The sequence below is a fragment of the Bos indicus x Bos taurus genome, chromosome 1 (genome assembly GCF_003369695.1).
Source record: "Bos indicus x Bos taurus breed Angus x Brahman F1 hybrid chromosome 1, Bos_hybrid_MaternalHap_v2.0, whole genome shotgun sequence".
In the NCBI taxonomy this organism is placed as follows: domain Eukaryota; kingdom Metazoa; phylum Chordata; class Mammalia; order Artiodactyla; family Bovidae; genus Bos; species Bos indicus x Bos taurus.
The window spans coordinates 52,543,037-52,566,399 of NC_040076.1; the positions used below are offsets into that span (position 1 = coordinate 52,543,037).

General features: G+C 41.6%; 1 protein-coding gene across 2 annotated transcripts in view; it reads right to left on the reverse strand.

Annotated features, from left to right (window-relative positions):
- CD47 (CD47 molecule) overlaps positions 1 to 20,382 on the reverse strand; it is a 66,249-nt gene extending 45,867 nt beyond the window's left edge. Inside the window, exons 1-2 of one of the 2 annotated variants that reach the window (XM_027567123.1) lie at positions 20,052 to 20,382; positions 7,168 to 7,515 (exon numbers count right to left, since the gene is read on the reverse strand). In XM_027567123.1, coding sequence (XP_027422924.1) covers positions 7,168 to 7,515; positions 20,052 to 20,097 — 394 coding nt within the window. In that variant the 5' untranslated portion in view covers positions 20,098 to 20,382. The remainder of the gene's footprint in view (positions 1 to 7,167; positions 7,516 to 20,051) is intronic. The other variant, XM_027567037.1, reaches the window with a different exon arrangement.
- Between the last annotated feature and the right edge of the window lie 2,981 nt (positions 20,383 to 23,363).

Consider the following 23,363-nt stretch of genomic DNA (forward strand, 5'->3'; position numbering starts at 1 on the left):
TGAACCGTGAACTTCCAGATGTTCAAGCTGGTTTTAAGAAAAGGCAGAGGAACCAGAGATCAAATTGCCAACATCTGCTGGATCATCAAAAAAGCAAGAGAGTTCCAGAAAACCATCTATTTCTGCTTTATTGACTATGCCAAAGCCTTTGACTGTGTGGATCACAATAAACTGTGGAAAATTCTGAAAGAGATGGGCATATCAGACCACCTGACCTGCCTCTTGAGAAATCTATATGCAGGTCAGGAAGCACCAGTTAGAACTAGACATGGAACAACAGACTGGTTCCAAATTGGAAAAGGAGTACATCAAGGCTGTATATTGTCACCCTGCTTACTTAACTTCTATACAGAGTACATTATGCGAAATGCTGGGCTGGAAGAAGCACAAGCTGGAATCAAGATTGCTAGGAGAAATATCAATAACCTCAGATATGCAGATGACACCACTCTTATGGCAGAAAGTGAAGAGGAACTAAAGAGCCGCTTGATGAAACTGAAAGAGGAGAGAGAAAAAGTTGGCTTAAAGCTCAACATTCAGAAAACTAAGATCATGGCATCTGGTCCCATCACTTCATGGGAAATAGATGGGGAAACAGGGGAAACAGTGTCAGACTTTACTTTTGGGGGCTCCAGAATCACTGCAGATGGTGATTGCAGCCATGAAATTAAAAGACACTTACTCCTTGGGAGGAAAGTTATGACCAATCTAGATAGCATATTAAAAAGCAGAAACATTACTTTGTTAACAAAGGTCCATCTAGTCAAGGCTATGGTTTTTCCGGCAGTCATGTATGGATGTGAGAGTTGAACTATAAGGAAAGCTGAGCACCGAAGAATTGATGCTTTTGAACTGTGGTGTTTAAGACTCTTGAGAGTCTCTTGGACTGCAAGGAGATCCAACCAGTCCATCCTAAAGGAGATCAGTCCTGGGTGTTCATTGGAAGGACTGATGTTGAAGCTGAAACTCCAATACTTTGGCCACCTCATGTGAAGAGTTGATTCATTGGAAAAGACTCTGATGCTGGGGGGGATTGGGGGCGGGAGGAGAAGGGGATGACTGCCGGGAGCCAGCACGGGAGTCCCCACCCATGACAAGGTCATGCAGGAGAGCTCTGATGGGCAAGGCGAGTCAGAGCTCGAGGGGGTCTGCCCTCCGGACCTGCCTGAGCATCTACCCCAAAACCAAAATCTGTCTGTTTTACTATTTTATGACTTTCACCAACTCTTCTGACATTAACGGGGGGCTATCCCCGACCACCTTTCTCTGTAAGAAAATCAACTTGAAACTCTAATTAATAAGTCTCCTGGGCATAATAGGAGTGTTTCAATTCAAACCCCTCTGATGACTTTCTAGCTTGCCTGACAGGTTTGTTCAGATTCACAGCCTCCCAACCATGAAAGGCACGGGAAGCTTAAGATATTCTAACAATGCAGAGCTTCTCAGAGAGTTAAAATCGTTAAAATAGAACTAGTAGAGGATTTCTTTGTTGAGCTAATGCTTGCTGCCAAGTTTCCATATCCCTTACCTACTGTGTCCCTAGGAGTGTATTGATTAATATAGTTGGTGTATAGAAATGTAAGTAGTAGCTTTAATGTTTGTAACCTTGGACCCTTGAGTTAATTCTTTTCTTGTTATAGCCCACCACACTTTTTCCCTGTAGGAATGCAACTTTATCTAATGCTTTTGGAGGGTGGCGCCTGACTTTAGAATAATCACCTTTAGAGAAAAATAAGTTTTCTCAAGAAAAGTTAACAGGCCTCCTGGCCAGATGATGTAAATCACCTAAAACTTTTGCATATGATAAGTTTGCAGAAAGAAAGCCTGGCTTCCATAAGGATCAAGGACTGCTGACCTTGCATGACTCTACCCCTTCCCCCATTATCCTTTATGCACAACTTAAGGTATAAAAACTACTTTGGAAAATAAAGTGCGGGCCTTGCTCACCGAAGCTTGGTCTCCCCATGTCATTCTTTCTCTTTCCTTTTCCTTTTCAGGCTGATCTCCTGGAGCGGAGGGGCCCTCTGCGTTCACTTTCCTGCCTGGGCTTCTAAGACCCACTCGAGAAGGTGCCTAATGTGGGGCACCTTCAGCTATTTGAGAGGGCGCCTGTGGCCTACGTGAACAGAGCAAGTCCTGTGCTGGGGCTTTATTGGCTTTCTGCGTAAACCAAGAAATATCAGCCTCTTTTCTCTCCTCTATTTTCTTAACTGCAAAATTCTTTCCTTATCTTTTTCTCTTTTTATCTATCCTTTCACCAACGCCATCCTCCCGAGGGAATCCCTGGATCCAGCCAGGGCTGGACCCCGGCAGACGACAGAGGATGAGATGGTTGGATGGCATCAGCGACTCAATGGACATGAGTCTGGGTGAACTCCGGGAGTTGGTGATGGATAGGGAGACCTGGCATGCTGTGGTTCATGGGATCGAAAGAGTCGGACACCTGAGCAACTGAACTGAACTGAACTCATGTATATGATCACTTTCCTGGTCGCTCAGTGGTAAAGAATCCACCTGTCAATGCAGGAGATGTGAGTTCCATCCCTGGATCTGAAGGAAATGGCAACCCACTCCAGTATTCTTACCTGGGAAATCCTATGGACAGAGGAGCCTGGAAGGCTACAGTCCATGGGGTTGCAAAAGAGTTGGACACAACTTAGTGACTAAACAACAACAACTCCTTCAAATATATACAAGGTACACCTCCATGCACAAAGAACACATTTCCATAAAAGAAGATCACAATAAATTCAAGCCACATTTTTAGTGATGCTTTAGGATTGTGTAGGGGTTTTTCTGATGCATTGACTTGGCTAAGATATAATCCCTAATTATTTAATCAAAGCCAGAATTCTAAGGTGGTTCCCAAACCCTGTCCCCTGCAAGCCTTTTTTTTTTAAAAACTCCTTCCCCTTGAGGGATGGGGCCTGTGAACATGATGGATTTCATTCCCATGATTATGTTGTGTCACATGGCAAAGGGATTTTGCTGACTGTAAATTAAGGTCCCCAATCAGCTGACTTTGAAAAAGAGTGATTATTCTTGAGGGAGAGGAGGCAAACCTAATAAGACCTTAAAAGGATCTGGATTGTTCTAGCCAAAAAAAATAAAAAATCAACATGTGCAAAGGAATCAATAAGAAGAAGATTATTCTTAGCTGACTTTAAATATGGAAGAGGTTCTGGAGCAAGAATGGAGCAACCTCTAGGAACTAAGCGAAGCCCTCATCAGACATCCAGCAAAGAAACAGGGACCTCAGTTCTACAACCACAAGGAAATTAATTTTTCCACAACCATGTGTGCTTGGAACATACCCTGAGCACAGCCTTCAAACATCTTGATTTTAGCCTCATAAGACTGAATGGAGAACCTAGTTATACCATGACCACAACTGTGATCTGCAAAGTGCTGAGCTAATAAATGGGTGCAGTTTAAAGCTGCTACATTTGTGGTTGTTTGCACATGCACTAGAAAACCAACACAAGGATCTCAAAATGCCTTCATGTCAACATTAGGAACATAACACATTTCATGTTGATAATAACGGAAATGGCAACTTTTCTAAACTTGAACAGACCTTTTAAAACAAAACCCTAAGAGCTTACTCAGAAAAAAGTAAAGATTTATGCTTCTAAGTTTTTGAATCACTATACTATACATACAAATAAGAGTAACACATTATATAACTATTATTATTTACATTTAGTAATTTGGTTGTTTACAAGATGTTTTCATGGCAACCATATGCAGTGGTAGTAAACATACTGGTTTTAAAGAAAGACAAAACTAGGTTAAAATCTTGGCTATGACACTGATTTTGAACAAGTACTCAAAATCTCTTACTTCATGTGTTAAATGGTAAGACTTATAACTAACTCCCAGAGTTCTTAAATTAAAGACACAATAAACATAAACTACTTGGTCTTATAAGATTATTTTACCGCGGTACTGTACTATCACTTCCCTGAAATCAGGGATCTCGCCTTAGTCATCACTGAATCCAGTGCCCAGGACACTGCCCAGCACACAGTAGGTGCTCAATAAATCTCTGGTTAAGTAAGCAAGACATTTTGAGAAAGACTTTGATGAAATGGTCTGCATTTAGTGGGTAAAAACAGAGGGCCTGACAGGTTGACTTTCTTATCCAAATTTTCTTGAACTAGAAAATAAAAATGTATATAAAAAGCTTTCTAAATTTGAGTCCTGTGCTCTGTCCATGGTACCATACTATACATAGGCACCAGAGGTATATAAAATATATATATATAAAAGATTTTCTATATATTTGACAGTAGTTCTAAAATACTTAAAAGAATGGCACAAAGAATGGCCACCTTTAATCCACATTCTACTAAGTATAATTCTCTATGACACAATTTCAGTTCCTCATCTATGCCTAAAAAATTGGTTTCTATTGCCTAAATCCCCAATGTCCATATGAGGGCAAGTTCCATTATCACAATACATTTGTATTCCACTGTAACAGTCCTGCTCCAGTTAACTTTTTGTCGGAAGAAGGTTCTTTTTTTTTTTTTTCCCAGTAAAAAATGGATGCAAAACAATGATATGACAACAGCAGATGCTAGCAAGGAGGTGAAGAAATGAGATCACTCATATGCTGCTGATGGGGTGTCAAATGGACCAACCACTCTGGAAACCAGTTCGATGGTTCCCTTAAAAACTAAGCATACACATGCAAACAACCAAATAATCTGTACTTATTCAGAGAGGTGAACACTATGCCCACCTAAAAAACCTCTACATGATTGTAATAGCCAAAAACTGGAAACACTCAAGATGTCCTAAAACAGGTGAACAGTTAAACAAGCTGTGATATGCCTATACCATGGAATATTACTCAGCCAAAAAACACAGAAAGAGAACAAACTGATACAGGCAACAACTTGGTTAGATCTCAAGGGCACTGTGCTGACCGAAAAAAGCCAGTCTCAAAAGATTACACACTGTATGATTCCATTTACATAACAGCACTAACGTGACAAAACTATGGACAAGGGGAACAAATCAGTCCTTGCCAGGTCAGCGTGAGGGAGAGCTTTGTGCTAAAGAAATCGTTCTACGTCCTGATTGCAGTGGTAGTTACACAAATATACATATCACAAAATGACAAAGAAATACCCACATATTGTACCACTGTCAACTTCCCAGTTTTGTTTTTTTTTAAAGTTACACAAGATTTAAGCATTAGGGGTAACTTAGAAAAGAGTACACAGCACCCAGTACTGTTCTGTTTTATTTTTGTGAATTTTTTATTTCTGTGAACTTCCTATGAGTCTATAGTTATTTCAAAAAATAAACAATGAGTGCAAAGCCAAATGTCTGAGACCTCTGGTGGAATTTCATACATTCTCACCAATGAATACTTCCTCAATGAATACTTCCTCCAATGAATACTTCTCTCCAAATAATACTTCCTCATTTGAATGGTCCCAAAGTAAACATAGTTCATATTTTTATAGGGTACTTTGAAAATAAAGAAAAATAAAACAATCACAGACACACAAAATTATACACTTTCTCTTCATCTCCAGATGCTGGTATTCCTTTCCCATTCATTTCATTCCATCTCCTGGCCTTTCGAGTCTCATATCTTGAGATTACCTCTCGGTGACCTACACAACTACCAAATGATTGATCCCTATGTCTTGTTTTTTCATTCCAATAAAACTGTACATTCCTTCAGAAAAAGTTTCAACTAGATATTAGATTATGCAATTCCAGATTCGACCCCCTGTTGAAAGGTATACTTTAAAATAAATAAAACAAAAAAAGCTCTTCAGCCTAAATTAGTACAACTTAATACAAGATACAATGTAAGAGAGATTTCTGAGCAGAAAAGCCTTCCAGATTCTGCTAGCCTACTCTAAGCCATCTCTCAGCCTCTCCTCATGGTGCAAGAATCCCTCTTACAACCGCAGGCCAGCTTCACAGCTTGACACCATCCTTTATAAAACAAACATCCCAAGAACACAATTCACACCTATAAAGCACTTCAGTTCACATAGTGCTTGTACACAAGGGACCTCATTTGGTGCTCATCAGACTGTTAGGATAAGACATAAAGGCAGGAATCTATCTTCATCCCCATGTTAGAGATGAGGTAACTTGACTTGGCAAAGTAACTGCTCAACAGCATAAAGGTGAACAGTTAGGTTGCAGAATAGGGGATATAACCCGGATCTGCTGATTTCATAATACTAAGCAATGTTAAAGGATTCTATCAACCCAAGCACCTCATTCCCAGTGTGGTAAGAGACATTTATTAATGGTAAATGCAAGAAGAACAGAGGCAAATAGTGGATCCAATGGAACCGATCTGAGTCCACGAAAAGAGCAGGTTCTCAAAATATGGTCTAATCCTGAGATCAGTAATATAGCTAGCAATTCTAAATAGAGATTTCAAAACAGAAAGCTGAAATGTACCTCTGTGTGGCTGAAGAACTTAGCTGGCACTGCAAGGAATAGGAAAGAAATGAAAACTTTTTACTCAGCTAACTTTACTGCTTTATGCAACTCACCAACTCAGAAAGGGCAGGATCGTGCTACTATAATCAAAGCTGAATTTAAATATATTAAATTGAATCCCTAGCTCTCCCACTTCTTAGCCAAGGTGGGGAGGGGGGAACAACACCAAAGCAAGGCTAAGCACAGGAAATCTCAAGGAATCAGCTATGATAACATGATTTTTAATATTCTTATTCTCCTCCTAATCTGTTCTTTCCAGAGGAAGCATGTTTGGGACTTGGCAACCCTTGATCAAAGTGTAAGGTTAAAAAACAAAAAGGTGAAATAATTGGGAAAAAGGCTTGAAAATAAATCACATGAAAGAAAATACTTCTGATGGCAGCAAACAAAACCTCAGAGGACATGACCCCTGGACTGCTCCCTGCAAATGTCACAGTCCTCAGACCTAAAGTCTGAGGACCATACAATGCACAAATTATCAACCAACAAAGGAGATTTATTGAGAAAAGGAGAAGAGCAAATAAGATAAAACTCATGATCTTAATGCTGCTAAACACTCCAACATTAAGTATTAATAGTATGCTTTTTGATTCAAAGAAGTTCCTAGCCCCATTTTACCCTCCTTTAACAGGATCATGTTGCTGCAGAAGAAATAACAGGGAAACTTTATAGAAGTCTTACCAACACGATATTTTAGTTCTATGATGGTTTCCCCTTCTCTGCTCAACTCCGTTACTTCGCAAGTGTAGTTTCCTAAGACGGCATCACTTTTAGCCATCTTCAAAGAGGCAATGCCACGCAGTAATTCTGATGGAGCGATTTGTGCACTAGAAAAGTTACTGCTGGGCTTGGACATCCGCTGACTTCCATCAAAGATGAAAATGTTTTCTCCTTTAAATTTCCATCTGACATACAATTCAGTAATGTTCTTCGTCTCCACATTATTAACAAAACATGGGATGACAACGGTTTGATTGCAAAGGGTATATTCTACCGATTTGATTGCATTAAATATTAGTTGAGCTGAACCTGGAAAAGAGAAATAAAATTGTTTCATTTCATACAGAATACTATGAGATCTTAGGTATGTTACAAATTCTTAAGATAAAGACAAGTGCTTCTATTGTTCACTTAAGCAAGTAAGCAACTATAGGGAAGATGGGTGAAGTGAAAAGAACAAATTATTTTAATATTAATGTGCTCAGCTGATAGACAACACTGTACCTCTTCTTTATTCATTCCCACTAACACAAAATATACATTCTCATGTATCCTGGGAATAAACTCAGCAACTGTGTTAGAACATGCAGATGTAGTATCTGGCTTTGGAAACTCTGAAGCTTGTGTATTCTGATATTTAAAGAAAAATACTGACTTTACTATGAGAAAATTTTTAAATTGAAAGTAAAACCAAATAATATATTCAGTCTCAACTTCTATACATTTTCTCCAAATAGAACTTGCTAAACTGATAGGAAGTTTATTTCTATCCCTAGGTTGCATTTCCAAAAAAGGTAGCAGGCTCCACTGTACTTAAATATAAAAAGTAAATCACATGAATCACATCACATCTTTCCACTAGGATGGTAAGCCTTAGAATGCTAAGGATTAAGAAAAAAAAATATTCTCTACAGCTATTTTTCCATTGCAAAATACAGACAGCCACAGACATTCAGTATGCATGTATCATAAAGGATTATACACAATTGAATGGCATTTTCCCACTCCCACATTTCACTGAAACTAAGGAACAACTTCCAAATATATATTACAGGTGTCCCTTTCTTCTAGAAACCACAAACCACCCAAAACAAAGACAAGATGCAAGCTGAAACCAAGAGTGGATACTACTAATAAGTAGCATGTATCAGATCAACTCTTTTCAATAATATAAACTACTGATTGTTGCCTTATAAAAGAGAGGTTGAGAAATGGGTCCCCTTTCATGTGGAATGTGCAAAAATGTGGACAAACTGTACTTGTTCTCCATATTCTTCAGCCACTTATGACTTCTTTCATGTAAGCAGTGAGTTGGTGTTTCCTTTCAAAAAAGGATTGACAGATATAAATAAAACCTTAGTTTTAATTGTTCATCTTTAAGAATTTTCCTTTATCAGGGGCACAGGATATTATTACTCTAGGAACATAATTACTCTTCAATAAATGCCCACTGAATTGAATGCTGGGCTGCAGCATGGAATATGAACTGAACAATGCTCAGAAGCCTGAGAACAAATCCCATCTCTGTCTGTTACTTTTCAGGGTGAAACCTTAAGCAATTTGCTTAACTTTCTATGCCTTGGTTTACTCTCTATAAGTAAGAGGATCAAAAAATGAACACTGGGCTGCTTCACAGAATTGTGCATGCTAAGTCGCTTCAGTCATGTCCGACTCTCTGTGACTCTATGGACTGCAGCTTGCCAGGCTCCTATGTCCACAGGATTCTCCAGGCAAGAATCCTGGGGTGGGATGCCACGCCCTTCTCCAGGGAATCTTCCTGACTCAGGGATCGAGCCTGCATGTCATGCATCTCCTGCAATGGCATGCAGGTTCTTTACTACTAGCGCCACCTGGGGAGCCCCTCACAGAATTGTGGTCGGCATCAATGGAGAAAACATTGGTAAGTGCTCTGTACTGTGCTATAAATATGTAAGGTCATACTATAAAAACTAGGCACTCCAGCATCTTAATGTAATGCTCTGGACCTTCTCTGACTGGCAGGTCTAAACTGTTACATTTCTGGGAATTGCAGTCTAAATCAACCCTGTGGTCATCCACAGTTCACCTTCCCCCAGTTCTCTCCATTTCTAGGCACCTAAATATCAGGAAGCTCTAGACAAAACCTGGACTTCCAACTGCATTCTTCAAAACACTGGAGTTATGAATTATTTCCCCTGAGAAATAAGCACTGGGTGGAGACTATAGAGTGTACAAGGACAGAAGAAAGTGGTTATGATGCTGGAATTAGAAAGGAAGGGAAGTGTCAGAAACTATGGTCAATGATTTTGAAATGGACTAAAAGATTACCAGGAGTCCTTTCAACGGGGTGCTGGGCCTTATCGGACAGATCCGTTTGGAATAACTCTATAGCAGCCTGGGCCTCTTGCCAAGACTAGGCTGTTTTTACAGTTTTGTAAGATGTAGAAAACTGATGGTTATGCAAACGATTCATAACCATAGAGATACAAACAAACTTTGTTCTGCAGTTGATTTGGACCTGTTGGAAGAGAGGAATTTTTTTTAAAAATTACATTTTAGGGACTTCCCTGGCAGTCCAGTGGTTAAGACAGTGCTTCCACTGCACGGGGCACGGGTTTGATCCCTGGTTGGAAAACTAAGATCCCACATGCCACACAGCATGGGGAAAAAAAAAGATTTTATTGCCCTGAGGACACTGACCAACTTTGCATCTATCCACAGATTCATTTCACCATTCCTGACTGCCTATATGTACATGTGTCTATTCTTTCAATTCTTTTTTTAAATTAATATTTATTTGACTGCATTGGGTCCTTAGCCACAGCATGCAGGATCTTTAATTGTCGTGTGCAAATTCTCAGTTGTGGTATATGGGATCTAGTTCCCTGACCAGAGATCAAACCTAGGCCCCCTGCACTGGGAGTGCAGAGTCTTAGCCACTGGACTGCCAGGGAAGTCCCTTCCAATTCTCTTTTAAAACCAAGATGGTTGTACCATCTTGTTGGTTTGCTTGTTAATTAATGTGTGAAATAAAAACTTAGACACATGAGCATTTCATATTTGTTTGAGTCAAACTATACCTCCTAAAAATTATCCTTTAATTAAAGAGATACAAGTGAAGAGCTAAGTTACCTCAGCAAAGTTTTTTAGAAGCGACGGGGAAGCCTGGTGGGCTGCCTTCTATGGGGTCGCACAGAGTCGGACACGACTGAAGCGACTTAGCAGCAGCAGCAGCAAGTGAGTACAAAGTGGTCAGCAAGCACTCAGTGACTTTATAACTTGTGTTTAGAAAATGAATTTTCTAAAGCATACAGAAAGCACTGATTCCACTGCAGTATTTGTTGTAATATCAATACAGCCATTTTTATAGCTGAAGCAATTTAAGTTTAATAAATGCTGTCAATAAAATTCAAAGTGAAATTGACCTGGATCAACTATAATTTGAATAATCCTTGCACTAACAATTAATAAATACAGTCCAAAAATGTTGCTTCATCAGCTGTTAACTACAACTTCATCCTGTACAAACATTTGTTAAACAGCTATTAAGCAGTGGAATTATTTGATTTGGTTTTTCTCTATTTTGCCTACTGCCTTCTGATGAAACAGCACAGTGAAGAAAGGATCTAAAATATACAGAGCAAATAAAGGATCATATAGATAATTATCATGAGTAAGTAAACTCTGAATAATCAAGAAATGCCTACAGCAGTCTAATCAGATAGAAATTGATAAGTATAACCATCCATGATGCTGGAGTTACAGATAAATTAACAAATGAAATGGGAAAATTAACTTATATCAAATGCCAAAAATATTGGACCTTACAACTTCTATGAATACAAACTGCTAGGTCAAACCATCTCATCTGATCTGAAACACTTAACAGGAGGTGCAAATACAATAATGAAAAAAATGTAGGAATCATCTTTAAAAAACAGAATTCTCACCTGGGGGACTGATGAAAGTGAAAGTAAAAGTCTCTCAGTCGTGTCCCACTCTTTGTGATCCCAATACAGACCATGGAATTCTCTAGGCCAGAATACTGGACTGGGTAGCCATTTCCTTTTCCAGGGGATCTTCCCAACCCAAGAATCAAACCTAGGTCTCCCACATTGCAGGCGTATTCTTTACCAGCTGAGCCACAAGGGAAGCCCTGGGGGACTGATATATACTTTTTATAACCCAAGGTCGTTAAGTGCTTTCTTTCCTATATGAACAAAGTGCTATGGATGGGCAAGAGAGTAATTAGTCTTTAGACTTCAAGGAAAATGTTTGTTGCTACTACAGGAAAAACAGAAGACTATCATAGACTCTGTCCATTTATTTAATCCTTCATTCTTTTACCTTTTCACATGTTCCACGGAAAATTTCTCTCCTTTAGAACAACTCTGAAAATACTCTCCTTTTGTAAGAGCTTATCCAATACTCTCCAAAGGAGCCCTCCCTCCCTGATTACTTCAAATTGAGTCCTCCAGATAAGAAACCAGAAGCTTCCAATACTTCCCCCTGGACATTCTTCTGCTGCCCTACCTATCCACACCTCGCTTCCCCTCACTTCTTCCACTTCAGAAACGAACTCCTTCACTTGAGAGCTAGTTTCCATTTCTGCCTCCACACTCATCAATATCAAGGACTTCCCCTAGTTGTTTACCATCCTGTGACATCCCCCAAGTTCATTTACAATAGGTTTTTAAAAGTTTTTAAATACTTGAATATCAGCCAACTGGAAAAAAAAATCCCTTGTACTTGTCTCTCTCTTTCCTAGCATCTAGAAAGATAATCTAAATGCATTTCTTCATCTCTTACTTCCTACATCCCTGCTACCTGGCCTCCACCTTGCCTTCTTCACTACAACGGCTCTTGCCAACGTCGCCAATCATCCCGTGAAAACGGAATGCACATGGTTCGCTCTCCATCTTGACTTCTCTACAGTTCTTGAGCCTGTGGGGAGCCCCTTTCTTGTCTCTTGGCTTCTGTATCTCTGAATTTCCTCCTAGTGCTTTCTCCACCTCATCGCAGCTTGCTTGCTTTACTGAAATCTATTCCTTGACTCACAATACATATTAGGTTGCTAAGGACTTCCTACCAAGCCCTGACCCCCATCCCTCCCCACTCCAGCATTCTCCCTTACTCCAGGTTTTAACTACCCACACATTTTATTAACTGGGTTCCACCTTTCTCCTTAGCTGCAGAGCTTGAGAAGACAACCATGTGCTATGCGTTTCCACTTGGATATACTACAGTTACTTCAGAGTCAACATGAACAAAAATCTATCTACTTTCTGCCTACATTCATCCCAAATCCTCACCTCCCTAAAGTACTTTTTATTATCTAGCAGTCAAGCAGACCTAGATAAGAATCATGCTAGATTCTGCCCTCTCCTCAGCCAGGCGAGTTCTGGGTAGGCTCAATCTATGTAATTGTTCCTAAATCCAATGTCTGCTATATGAATTAACTAGACATTCATCATTTCTGCCTTGAACTATTGCTGCAACCCCTAACTAGCTCCCTGCCTTCAGCCTCAAAGTTTCCCCATCCCAGTCATACATTTTGCACAGTTCCCAAAATAACTGTTCCAAACACAAATGTGCACTCCTTTGCCTAATATACTTTAACAGCACCCCTTCCCCCACTTTCAGGCTAAATTCAAGTACATTATCATGGAATACAAACCAGGTCCTTCAGGATCCTGTCCGTCCTCACCTCTTACACTCTCTTATTTCCCAAGTAAGCTTCAATCATAATGACCTAGCAATTCCCGGATATGCAAATGTACTCTCATCTCCAGGCCTTTCCCCACTCACACAAGCTGTTACCCAGCCTAAGGAGGCCCATACCTTTCACTGGAGGTACAAGTAAGAGCACACACTTGGCTCAAGACTTAGCACTTCCTAGGTGTATAACCTTAGGCAAGTTACTTAATTTCTGTATCTCAGTTTCCTCACCTATAAAATGTGACCAGTGATCATGTACACCTCATAGAGATTTTGTGAGATTTAATGAGATAATGAACATGGAGTTCCTACTGCAATGCCTTTCACTTACACAGCAAATGTTCAATAAATGGCAGCTACAATTCACTAACTTTGGCTCTTCCTGAAGGCACAGCTGAGATGTTCAATACTGTCCCTGTCGTTGCTACTACTCAACTCTATTCTTCCCTCCTTACTGCTCCTATTCCCCCCATTCAAGTGCTGTCGCTCAGTTCCAAATTTTTTAACTACTGTTTTACTCTACTGATTTCTCCATTAGGATAAAAAGGTAGAAACACAAGGACAATGTATTCATTTGATATCCTGTGGATCTACTTCAGGGTCCAGACAGTAGGGCTCAATACATTCCTCCTGAATGTAAAAATTTAAAGTATGAATCCCATGAAAAGAAAATCTAAATATCATATCAGGGAAGATTCATTCTTCTTCCTTATTTCAAGAGACTCCTCCACTGTTTCTTACTTCTATAGCCCTGATTGTAGTATCATGAGGCTACATATTTTAATGAAAAATCTAAACCAAGTTGGATGCAGATTGGATGGAACAGTTCCTTTAAAATCACTTGACGTCTCTAAGAATGCTTCTCCTACTGGGCGGTGTTTAAACTGGATGAGTTGCAATGTCCTAGAAAAGGAAGGGCTTTTCAGGCCATAACAAGTACAGAGGAATAAAGAAAGAATACCCGAAGGCCAATGATTATTCAAGTGAACTCCAGGAAAAGGGGCTGGAAAAGATGATTAAGACTTATTGTAAAGGCTTCCTTGAATGTCATTGTGGGAAGTCTGGAGCCGATAACCTAAGTAATGGCAAACCACTCAGACTTAATGACATTAAAAAAATAACAATAACAGCAGTATGAAGGGTGAATTGAGGACAGGAAGAGCTTTGGGAAAGGAGATTCATTAAGAGATGGCTGCAATAATCCAGGAAAATGACAAGTGAAGAGAAGGCCAAAAATAATAGTGAAAGAACAAAAAAAGCAAACGGACTAAGTCAGATGTGAGAGGTAAAGGAGAAGCAAGAAGAATTACAGTTATTAACTAAAATGGTATGTATAACCAGTTAGATTGTAGATTAACTATAGAGTAAAGATACTTAAGAGATTCAGCAGTAAATATTCTTTCAATATTCAATAGTCTGAGTATTAAAAGTACCAGTGGCACACTGAAATGGAGATGTCCAGTGGATCCCAGGATATGTTAATGTGGATTTAAGAAGAAAGGTCTGGGCTACAGAGACTTGGGAATTACCAAGAATACAGCTGATAACTGAAACTGTGAGCATAAACAAGATCACTCAGAGAGTCCTTGCAAACAGAGCAGGTACCAGAGAATAAAATGCTGGGGAATATCAATATTTATGGAGCAAATAGTTAAAGAGGAACAAACTAAGGATGTGAGAAAAGAGGTGAAGTAGGTGAGGCAGCAAATAACACCACTGCAGACACAATGGAAGGGTCTTAACTATGGGCAAAATAGATGTTAAGCAGGGTGAGTAAAAAAAAAAAAAAAACCTCTAGATTTAAATTTTCATTCTTAGCTTCTTTATCTGCAGCGATGTCAGCAGACGAGGGACTGGAGTCAGACTGCATTTGGGAAGTGAAGGGGAGGGGAGAAAGAAGAGGCAGTGATTCTCTATGAATAAATTTGGCAGTATAAGAAAGCAGGCTTCCTTCGTGGCTCAGCTGGTAAAGAATCCGCCTGCAATGCGGGAGACCAGGGTTGGAAAGATCCCCTGGAGAAGGAAAAGGCTACCCACTCCAGTTTTCTGGCCTGGAGAATTCCCTGGACTGTTTAGTCCATGGCATCGCAGAGTCGGACAGGAGTGAACGACTTTCACTTTCACTTTTGTGGGCTTCCCTGCTGGCTCAGATGCTGCCTGCAATGTGGGAGACCCAGGTTCTATCCCTAGATCAGGAAGATCCCCTGGAGAAGGGAATGGCAACCCACTCCAGTATTCTTGCCTGGAGAATCCCATGGACAGAGGAGCCTGGTGGGCTATAGTCCGTGGGGTTGCAGAGTCGGACACAACTGACTGAGTAACACACACAAGAGAGCAGAGAAACAAGGCAATGATGGAAAGAGCATGGAACTGCTCTTCTTGTTTGTTTTTAATATGGAGTCAAACTTGAGCTCGTCTTCAAACTAAGAAGAAGGAATCAATGAAGAGGGAAAGATCTAAGGTACAAGACTGAAGGATTAAGGTGATTAGGCAGGTTTCCAAGATGGTGGAAGTGCAAGACCTGTAGACAGTGGGGGTCTTTCCTTGGAAAGGTGAATAGGAGCACTTCCGACACTGGTGAAGGAGGAGAATGAAATGAATGTTGCCTAAGATATTACACACAAGTTTAGTAATGGTGGGTGGGAAGTTGAAAGAGTCCACACCACACATCACTATTTTCTGCAGCAGAGTAGGAAGTTAATTATTTGTTCAGGATGGATGATCAGGAATGGGGTAAGAAGCCCCAGCAGTCACTAAGGTGAATGAAGCAAAGCTCATGAGTCAAGACACTTGCTAGAAATGAATCCATCTAATTTCTGCCATCAGGCTTGGGTTCTGGTATGAAGAACTGGAGTCTCAAACTGAATCAGGTTAAATTTAGGGTCAAAGCGAGGATTTAGTCAGATCTCTCCTCAACAGAGACCAAACAAAGTCAGGTTTTTAAAAAGGCAAGTGTCCACAGGTGTTTGGTTCTGACTCAAACTGATCTCCCACTGGGGTTTTAAATGGTCCCTATAAGCACCCCACTCCAGTACTCTTGCCTGGAAAATCCCATGGATGGAGGAGCCTAGTAGGCTGCAGTCCATGGGGTCGCTAAGAGTCAGACACAACTGAGCGACTTCGCTTTCACTTTTCACTTTCATGCACTGGAGAAGGAAATGGCAACCCATTCCAGTGTTCTTGCCTGGAGAATCCCAGGGACGGGGGAGCCTGGTGGCTGCCGTCTATGGGGTCACACAGAGTCGGACACGACTGAAGTGACTTAGCATAGCATAGCAAAAGAACAGAAGTAGTCAACTTAGAGTTATAAGGCCCAGGGCAGTTTAAAGGCAGTAACATCCACAATTATAGCCTTTTCAAGCACTTAAAATATATTAAGTACTATTGAGGTATAAAAACAAAAAATCCCTTCTCTTTATAAACTACACTTTAAGTTATTAAGAGGCGTACAGTCTGAAATTTGTCTGTATGCCCAAGAAGGCCTTGCAAAATGCTTAAAGCATAACATGGGTTCATACTTACTTGAAACAGAATAAGCAATGTTGACAGACCCTGCACTTCCCCAATCCCTTGACTTACTGTTTAACTTGTGTGTGTGTGTGTGTGTGTGTGTGTGTGTGTGTGTTAGTCACTCAGTCATGTCTGACTTTTTGCAACCCCAACAGGCTCCTCTGTCTATGTAATTCTCCAGGCAAGAATACCGGAGTGGACTGCCATTCCCTTCTTCAGGGGATCTTCCCAAACCAGGGATTGAACCCAAGTCTCCCACATTGCAGGCAGATTCTTTACCAATTGAGCCATTAAGTTCAAATATGCACTTAATTTAAATCCGAATTTAAATCTCAAACCCTGGGATTGACCAGATTCTGATGGCTCAGTGTTAAGTAATCGACCTGCAATGCAGAAGACAGGAGATGAGGGTTCAATCCCTGGGTCTGGAAGATGCCTTGGAGGAGGAAATAGCAATCCACTCCAGTATTCTTGCCTGAAAAATCCCATGGATGGAGAAGCCTGGTAGACTACAGTCCATAGGGTTGCAAAGAGTAGGACACAAATGAGCAACTGAGCACACACACATCATGGAGATGGAATAAAATATTCAGAGCAGGGTGTAGCTTCTAATTCCTGTTTCAACTCCATGTAACCACAGAGAATGAAAATCCAGACTCTACTGTCTTAGTCTAGGTATACCACAATCAAATTTCCTGAATGCTCTATACATTTTTTTCACTTTAGTGCTACAATGTGTTCAGCAAAACTGATCCTACACTATCATTCTTGTTCTTTTATCATAGAAGAAATATCAGCACTAGTACACAGAGTGAAATTTGCTTTCTCACAGCCCAAGAGTGCATTATATTAGGCTGAGCCACAAGATACAGAAAATTTTTTCTTGTATAAAAAGGTATGACGGCAAAATAAGCTAAAAGAGAGGTAAAATGGTTACATGAAAACTATGTCTCTAAAAGAAGATGAATGTATTTAAAAAAAAATGATGCCTATTCTAGCTAGAGTTGATTTAATATTAAGGAATGCAAACTTAGTTTTAATAATGCATTTTGGATTTACAATGTTTATCAATTTTGGGGAAACCACCTATTTCTCTATTTTAGAACCTGGCCTTTCAAATCTTCATTAACAACTCAGTGGCAAACATAAAACATCTGCCAAAATACAGATGACAGCATGAGCAAGTGTCCTAATAGTAGGCACTTAGTGCGATGCTTTAGCACCCTGCCTCTAGACTGCTGGGCGGCCCCGGAAATAAGTACATTTAAAGAGGCATTTACTTCCTTAAAATGGCAAATTGTGGTTCAAAGTAATGTATCTGTTAGGAGAAAAGAAAACATTTTTGTTTAAGCCAACTAAATTACTACTAGACTTAGACAATAAAAATGCTTTAAAATCATGTGTACCTGTGATTCTAAAAACTCACTTTAAATAAAGAAAAATCAACCACTGAAAAGACGGTTCCTATCAGTGTCATTATCTGAGTAACCTTTTATTTACCAGTTAGTGAATATCACTGAAACTGATGATGTGCTTTCAAACAACATATAATTGGACATATGGGGGAGGGAGGAGGAAAGGAGAATAGTAATAATTCATTCTGTATCTTGTAAACCAATACAGAAAACTGTATTTTGCCTATAATTAAAAGGAATGGGCATTTTAAATAACTTTCTTTACTATAAAGATCAACTGAATCTGTACTGGCTACCAGGAAATAGCCTTTGACCAGCAATTACTTATAAATGAAACCGAAAGCAAAATCAAACCTGAGTACAAATAAACATACAAACCCATGACTTCCTTACTCATTCGAGAATCTAAATTCAGCCTTCCAAATACTTGGGTTTACAACTACTTGTGTTCTGAAATGTAACATTTCTTCCTACATGCTCTTTTAAAACTACATATTAAACACACATGCACAAAAATACATTATAGCTTATGACAAACACTATCCCTTCCTGTTTTATATTCAACACTTAACAACTCAAATGTATAATATCTCTGTTTTTTTTTTTTAGGTCATTATTAACTAACTACAATAAAAGACCATAAATTCTGAATTCTAAGACTCTGTAGGGACTTGAGCATATTAATATTGTATGTAAATGAATGCTAATCATACGTGATCATACCTATTACTAAAGAAGGCCTAACCATTTCTATCCTCAAAAGTACCATTCTAGCAGTTCTTTCTAATCTACTTGAAAATAGGACCCTTGTTTTTAAAACAGTGCATGATTCACATTTTTTTATGCTTCAAACTAGCTTTGAGACCACTGGTCTGATTTAGTAATATTTTATTAAAAATTCATTACCGGGTTCAGTATAAGGCTTTCCGATCATACAACAGGTTTCTGAAAGCAGTATTATCTGAGCTATGATGGTAACAGGAAACAAGATGTTAAGGATGATAACAGAAAACACTACCTTACCTAGTATCAACCCTTTAGATAACAGAGATTGATTATTAAGAGCTCCAACATCTCAGGAGGTTTCACAGAAGGGGAAGAAGCTAAGTCGGGGCATAAGGGCATTTTGTAAACAGCTTCAAGTCACAAGCCTTCATAAATGGTAGAGGGAGGCTAATAACCCATTTAAAATCTAATTAATTTAGCATTCCAGAATTAAATGTAACAACTGCTTGATACTACTACTCTAACTCAATTCTGAATTTTACAAAAAGTTCACAACAGAATGTATAGATATGAAGCGTGACAGGCACTATAGAGCCACGAAAATTCCTATTCCTTCCTCAGTTTTTACAGGCGAAGCACACGTTCTAAAAAAGCGAAATGGATTCCAAAAGCTTGGGGGGCCAAAACGCCTTTGGTGTTGAAAGACACCAAATCCCACTCTACCGCAAATGTGTTTTGACTAAAGGTTACTATCTTCATACTTGAAGCGAAGTCTGGATTACTTTTAAAACGGTTCCCCTAAATAATGTAGGAAAACTTGAACGCGCAATTTAGACTGTATTGAAGTGGCTGATGGTGGTGGGGCGTGGGGGTAGTTTCCACTCAGTAAGCTATATTCCTAGGGTTTAAAAAAAAAAAAAAAAAAGCCAGAGAATCTTCTGATTAAACGCTGGATTGGAAATGAAACTTAATTGTGTCCTTTACGTCCTCTTAACTCCTATGTTCGTGTGGGAGGGCAAACGGAGGAAACCCCTTCTAGCAGACTTTGCCAAAATGCGTACTTGCATCACAAGAGGCTGGGGCCCTCCTACTCTCCTTCCTTCAACCCCCAAAACGTTTAAAGCACGGGGAGGAACGGGAACCCTAACAGTTGCCAACCCCTCGCCTACGATCTTGCCCCTTCTCTCCAGAGCTAATTTTTGCGCGAGGTGCACGGTTGGAGTCTTCCTCGGTGGTGACAAACAAGGGAAGATGTGCCCCGCTCTCACCCAGGGGTAAGAGGAAGAGGAGGGAAAGGAAGAAAGGAAGGGGGTGCCGAATACCCGCTGGGCCCTCCCGCTTCCGCACCCCGGGCCTTGCACCCGTGCAAGGGCCCGCTTGTCCCGCGCCCCGGCCACCCTCTCCAGGGAGCCGCCGGGCCAGCCGGGACGCAGCCCACACACACGCGGGGGCGCCGAGACACAAGCTGTAGAGAACCAAGAGCTAGTGACCACTCACCGCAGCGCACCGAGCCGAGCAGCAGAACCACTACCAGGGGCCACATCTCCGCGCCCGCCGCTGGGTCGCCGCAGCCGCCGCAGGCGTCTAGAGCGGGCGCCGCAGCAGACACAGAGAGGACCCGCCGCCACCTCCTGTCACAGACAGGACCCGCTGCCCAGGCTGCCTGGCCGGGCGCGCGCGCGCGCTCCCGCCCGCGCGGGCCGCGCACGCGCACTCGCCTCGTCTCCGCCCCGCCTCGGTGGCTGTTGACGCCGCGCCCTCCAGACTCGCAGCTTCTAGTTCCCGCTCCCGCCTGCTCCCTGGCGGTGGCGCGCGCGGCGCTTCCCGGTCACGCCCCGCGGCCCCAGGCCGCCTCCTCTCACGTCAATGTCCATACACCGCCCCCCACCCCCCACCCGCTGGAGGCTGAGTGTGTGTTCTCCCGCTCACCGGGGACCTCACTGGACCTGTCCCTGTCTGCTGTTCCCTTTTACGTCCCTGGGGACCCCCTATCTTATCTCAACTGGTCCTCTCCTGCGTTCACGCCCAGCCTCACGCTTCAGGAACCCCCTCCCCAGGCGCTCCTCCGAGGCGCTACCTCGAAGCCCACTTCCCTCTGGAGCCCACAGTGGCTCGCCTCTCCCTTCATCCACCGTCCTTCCGCGCGATGGGACCTCCGCGGCTCCATACTTCTCACCCCTCTCCATTTCCCCCAAAGCTCCGCCGCCTGCAGTGGGAGCGCACACCACGTGGGGGCGTCTCAACGCTTCCCCCGCCTGCAGCGAGCCCGGAGGGACCACGCCTAGGACAGGTCGCAGGCGGTCATGTGTCCGCTGGGAACTTCCACTCGCTGCTCGTGGGCTGTCGGGCCCTCCGGGGTTCTCCGCGTCCCGTCTGCTTTGGTTTTTGTCGGCCGCTCTGAGATCCTCCGTTCTTTTTCTCGCCTAGTTCTGTTGTGTTTTCAACCTTTGAAGGGGATTACTCAAGTTCCTTTCGTGGTGGTGAACACTTTGTTGTTGTTCAGTCTCGAAGTCCTGATGCTGAAACCCTAGCAACCATCAGGGGTGGTCGCAACGGTTAGCAGAAGTATCCACGATGCCCCTTCCTGCAAAGTCATTGGGCCTGGTTAGTTCCCTCGCAGTGGTCCCTCTTCTATGCTGTTTGAGTTTACCTTGCTTAAAAAAATGGGTTCGAAGTGTGTCTCCAAGCCACAGTGTGGACAAGGTCTTTGATTAGCTGTCTGAATCACACAGACCACATCATTTATACAGAAGCAAATTCCCTTTTAGAACTCCCTTTAACATTTACCCTAAATGATGAAAATGCTTGCTGAAAAGTCATGCTTGGTGACTACTGTATTGGCGTGCATATTGTCAACTTAAAAATTACATGCAATCCAAATGCTGAGCGTTAGGTTTTATTCAGCAGACATTTTTAGAAGGTAAGCCAGGGAGGGAACCTCTCAAGTAACCCTGAGAGAACTCCAAAGAGGCGAGGGGGGAGGAGCCAGGTTACATAGAAGCTTTGCAACAAAGGGCAGGTAGTCTGAACATGAGAAGGTTATTGTTAATTAAGAAAACCAGATATCCCAAGTTAAGGAATTTAGTACTTTTCTATGTATGGAAGGGACTTCCCTGGTGGTTCAGAGGTAAAGAATTTTCCTACCAATGCAGGAGACTGGAGTGCAATCTGTGGTTTTGATCAGTGGATGGGGAAGATCCCCTGGAGAAGGAAATGGCAACGGGTTTCCAGTCTTCTTGCCTGGGAAATTCCATGGACAAAAGAACCTGCTGGGCTGCAGTCCTTGGGGTTGCGTAGCAAAGAGTCAGACACAACTTAGTGACTGAACCATAACAACTGTGTATGGGAAGATGCAAGAGTCTGGGCTCACTGAAATCATTCCTTTTATAGGCATCATAGCTATCTGGGGCCAGCATCCTGTGTTTTCACTCTTGAGCTTCCTTTCCCCAGGGCTCATAATAGAGTTTGGCTATAGTCTGCTGGCTACTAGATAGCAGGTATTCTTCTACCTAAGTTCCCTTAGGGCTCACCTGCTCACACTGGATGGGTGCAATCGCTGATGATTGTGACATCTTGTGTACCAACCTGCTAGGAAGTATTCCATTTCTCAATATCCACTGCTCCCTTGGTTGTTTTTCACTCACCTGGTGGAAAACAAAAAATCTTCCCACCACAATATTCCAGTCCTCCAAATCCTCTACCCATGGTGTCTCTTTCATTGCATCCCCATAGTAATAAAATCCAGGAAGTAAAATTACCACTCTCTGACCTTCTGTAGCATTGTGTTATATATACTGCATAACTTTCCCTTTGATTTTGTGTGTGTGTGGGGGTGTGTGTGTGTGTGTGTGTGTGGGTGTAAATCTCTTCCCCACAGCATTATCCATTTTTTACAATCAGAGAGGATATATTAAGTATTCCCTTCTCCAAGACTTCCTGTTGAACTAGGCAAACAGAAGGGGTTTTAATAAACATGTAGATGTGACTTGAGGCAAGCATTGCTCCAGTGAAATTTGATTGTTTTTTAATGATTAAAAAAAGAATGAAAGAAAGAAAAAACAATTGCCTGGCAGATATCTTACTAAAACAATGGTTAATAATTATGATGGTAATGATTTGAATGACAGCTTTGACACCCTGAGGCTACCAAAGGGACTGGTGGATTCTCCTCCAACTGCTGCTTCTGTGGATACAAAAGAATCATCCATCAGACTTTGAGCATTCGGGACATTGTGTATCACAGAGCAGCTGGTTGGCTAAATAAGGCTGTCAGCTGTCCCTGAGATCCACCAACCCCCCTAAAGCTAAAGAATGACTGGGGAGGACTGTCCCTAACCTTCAGAGGTGGAGATCAGTGATGCTCTGTTTTATTGTGGGAACTGCTGACGTCATGTGCTTAAGGTAGTTTGTGAAGAAAATGGAATAGCTTAAGTCAGGTGAATGAGAGGCCACCTGGGTGACCACTTCTGCTTTGGGAATCTGACCAGGATATGTTTTGATGGTGGGGCATGAGGAGGCCTGTTCTGGGAGAGACGATCCAAAGCAACCTATCTAAGTTTGATGATTTTCTCTTTGAGATAACCTTGGGCTCCTTTCTCAAGTATCTAAGCACCTCATATTTAACATTTTAACATTCCCTTTTAACATTTGCAAGCATTTTGAGGTGGGGGGGCGGATTTTGAGCTCATCTTATCTTTACATAAGGAGTTTTCTTGGATAGAAAGCAAAAGAATAATGCATAGAATGTTTTGAACAGAAGTAATACACATTAGGTATATTACCTAAATCTTCACAAGGACCTTGGAATGG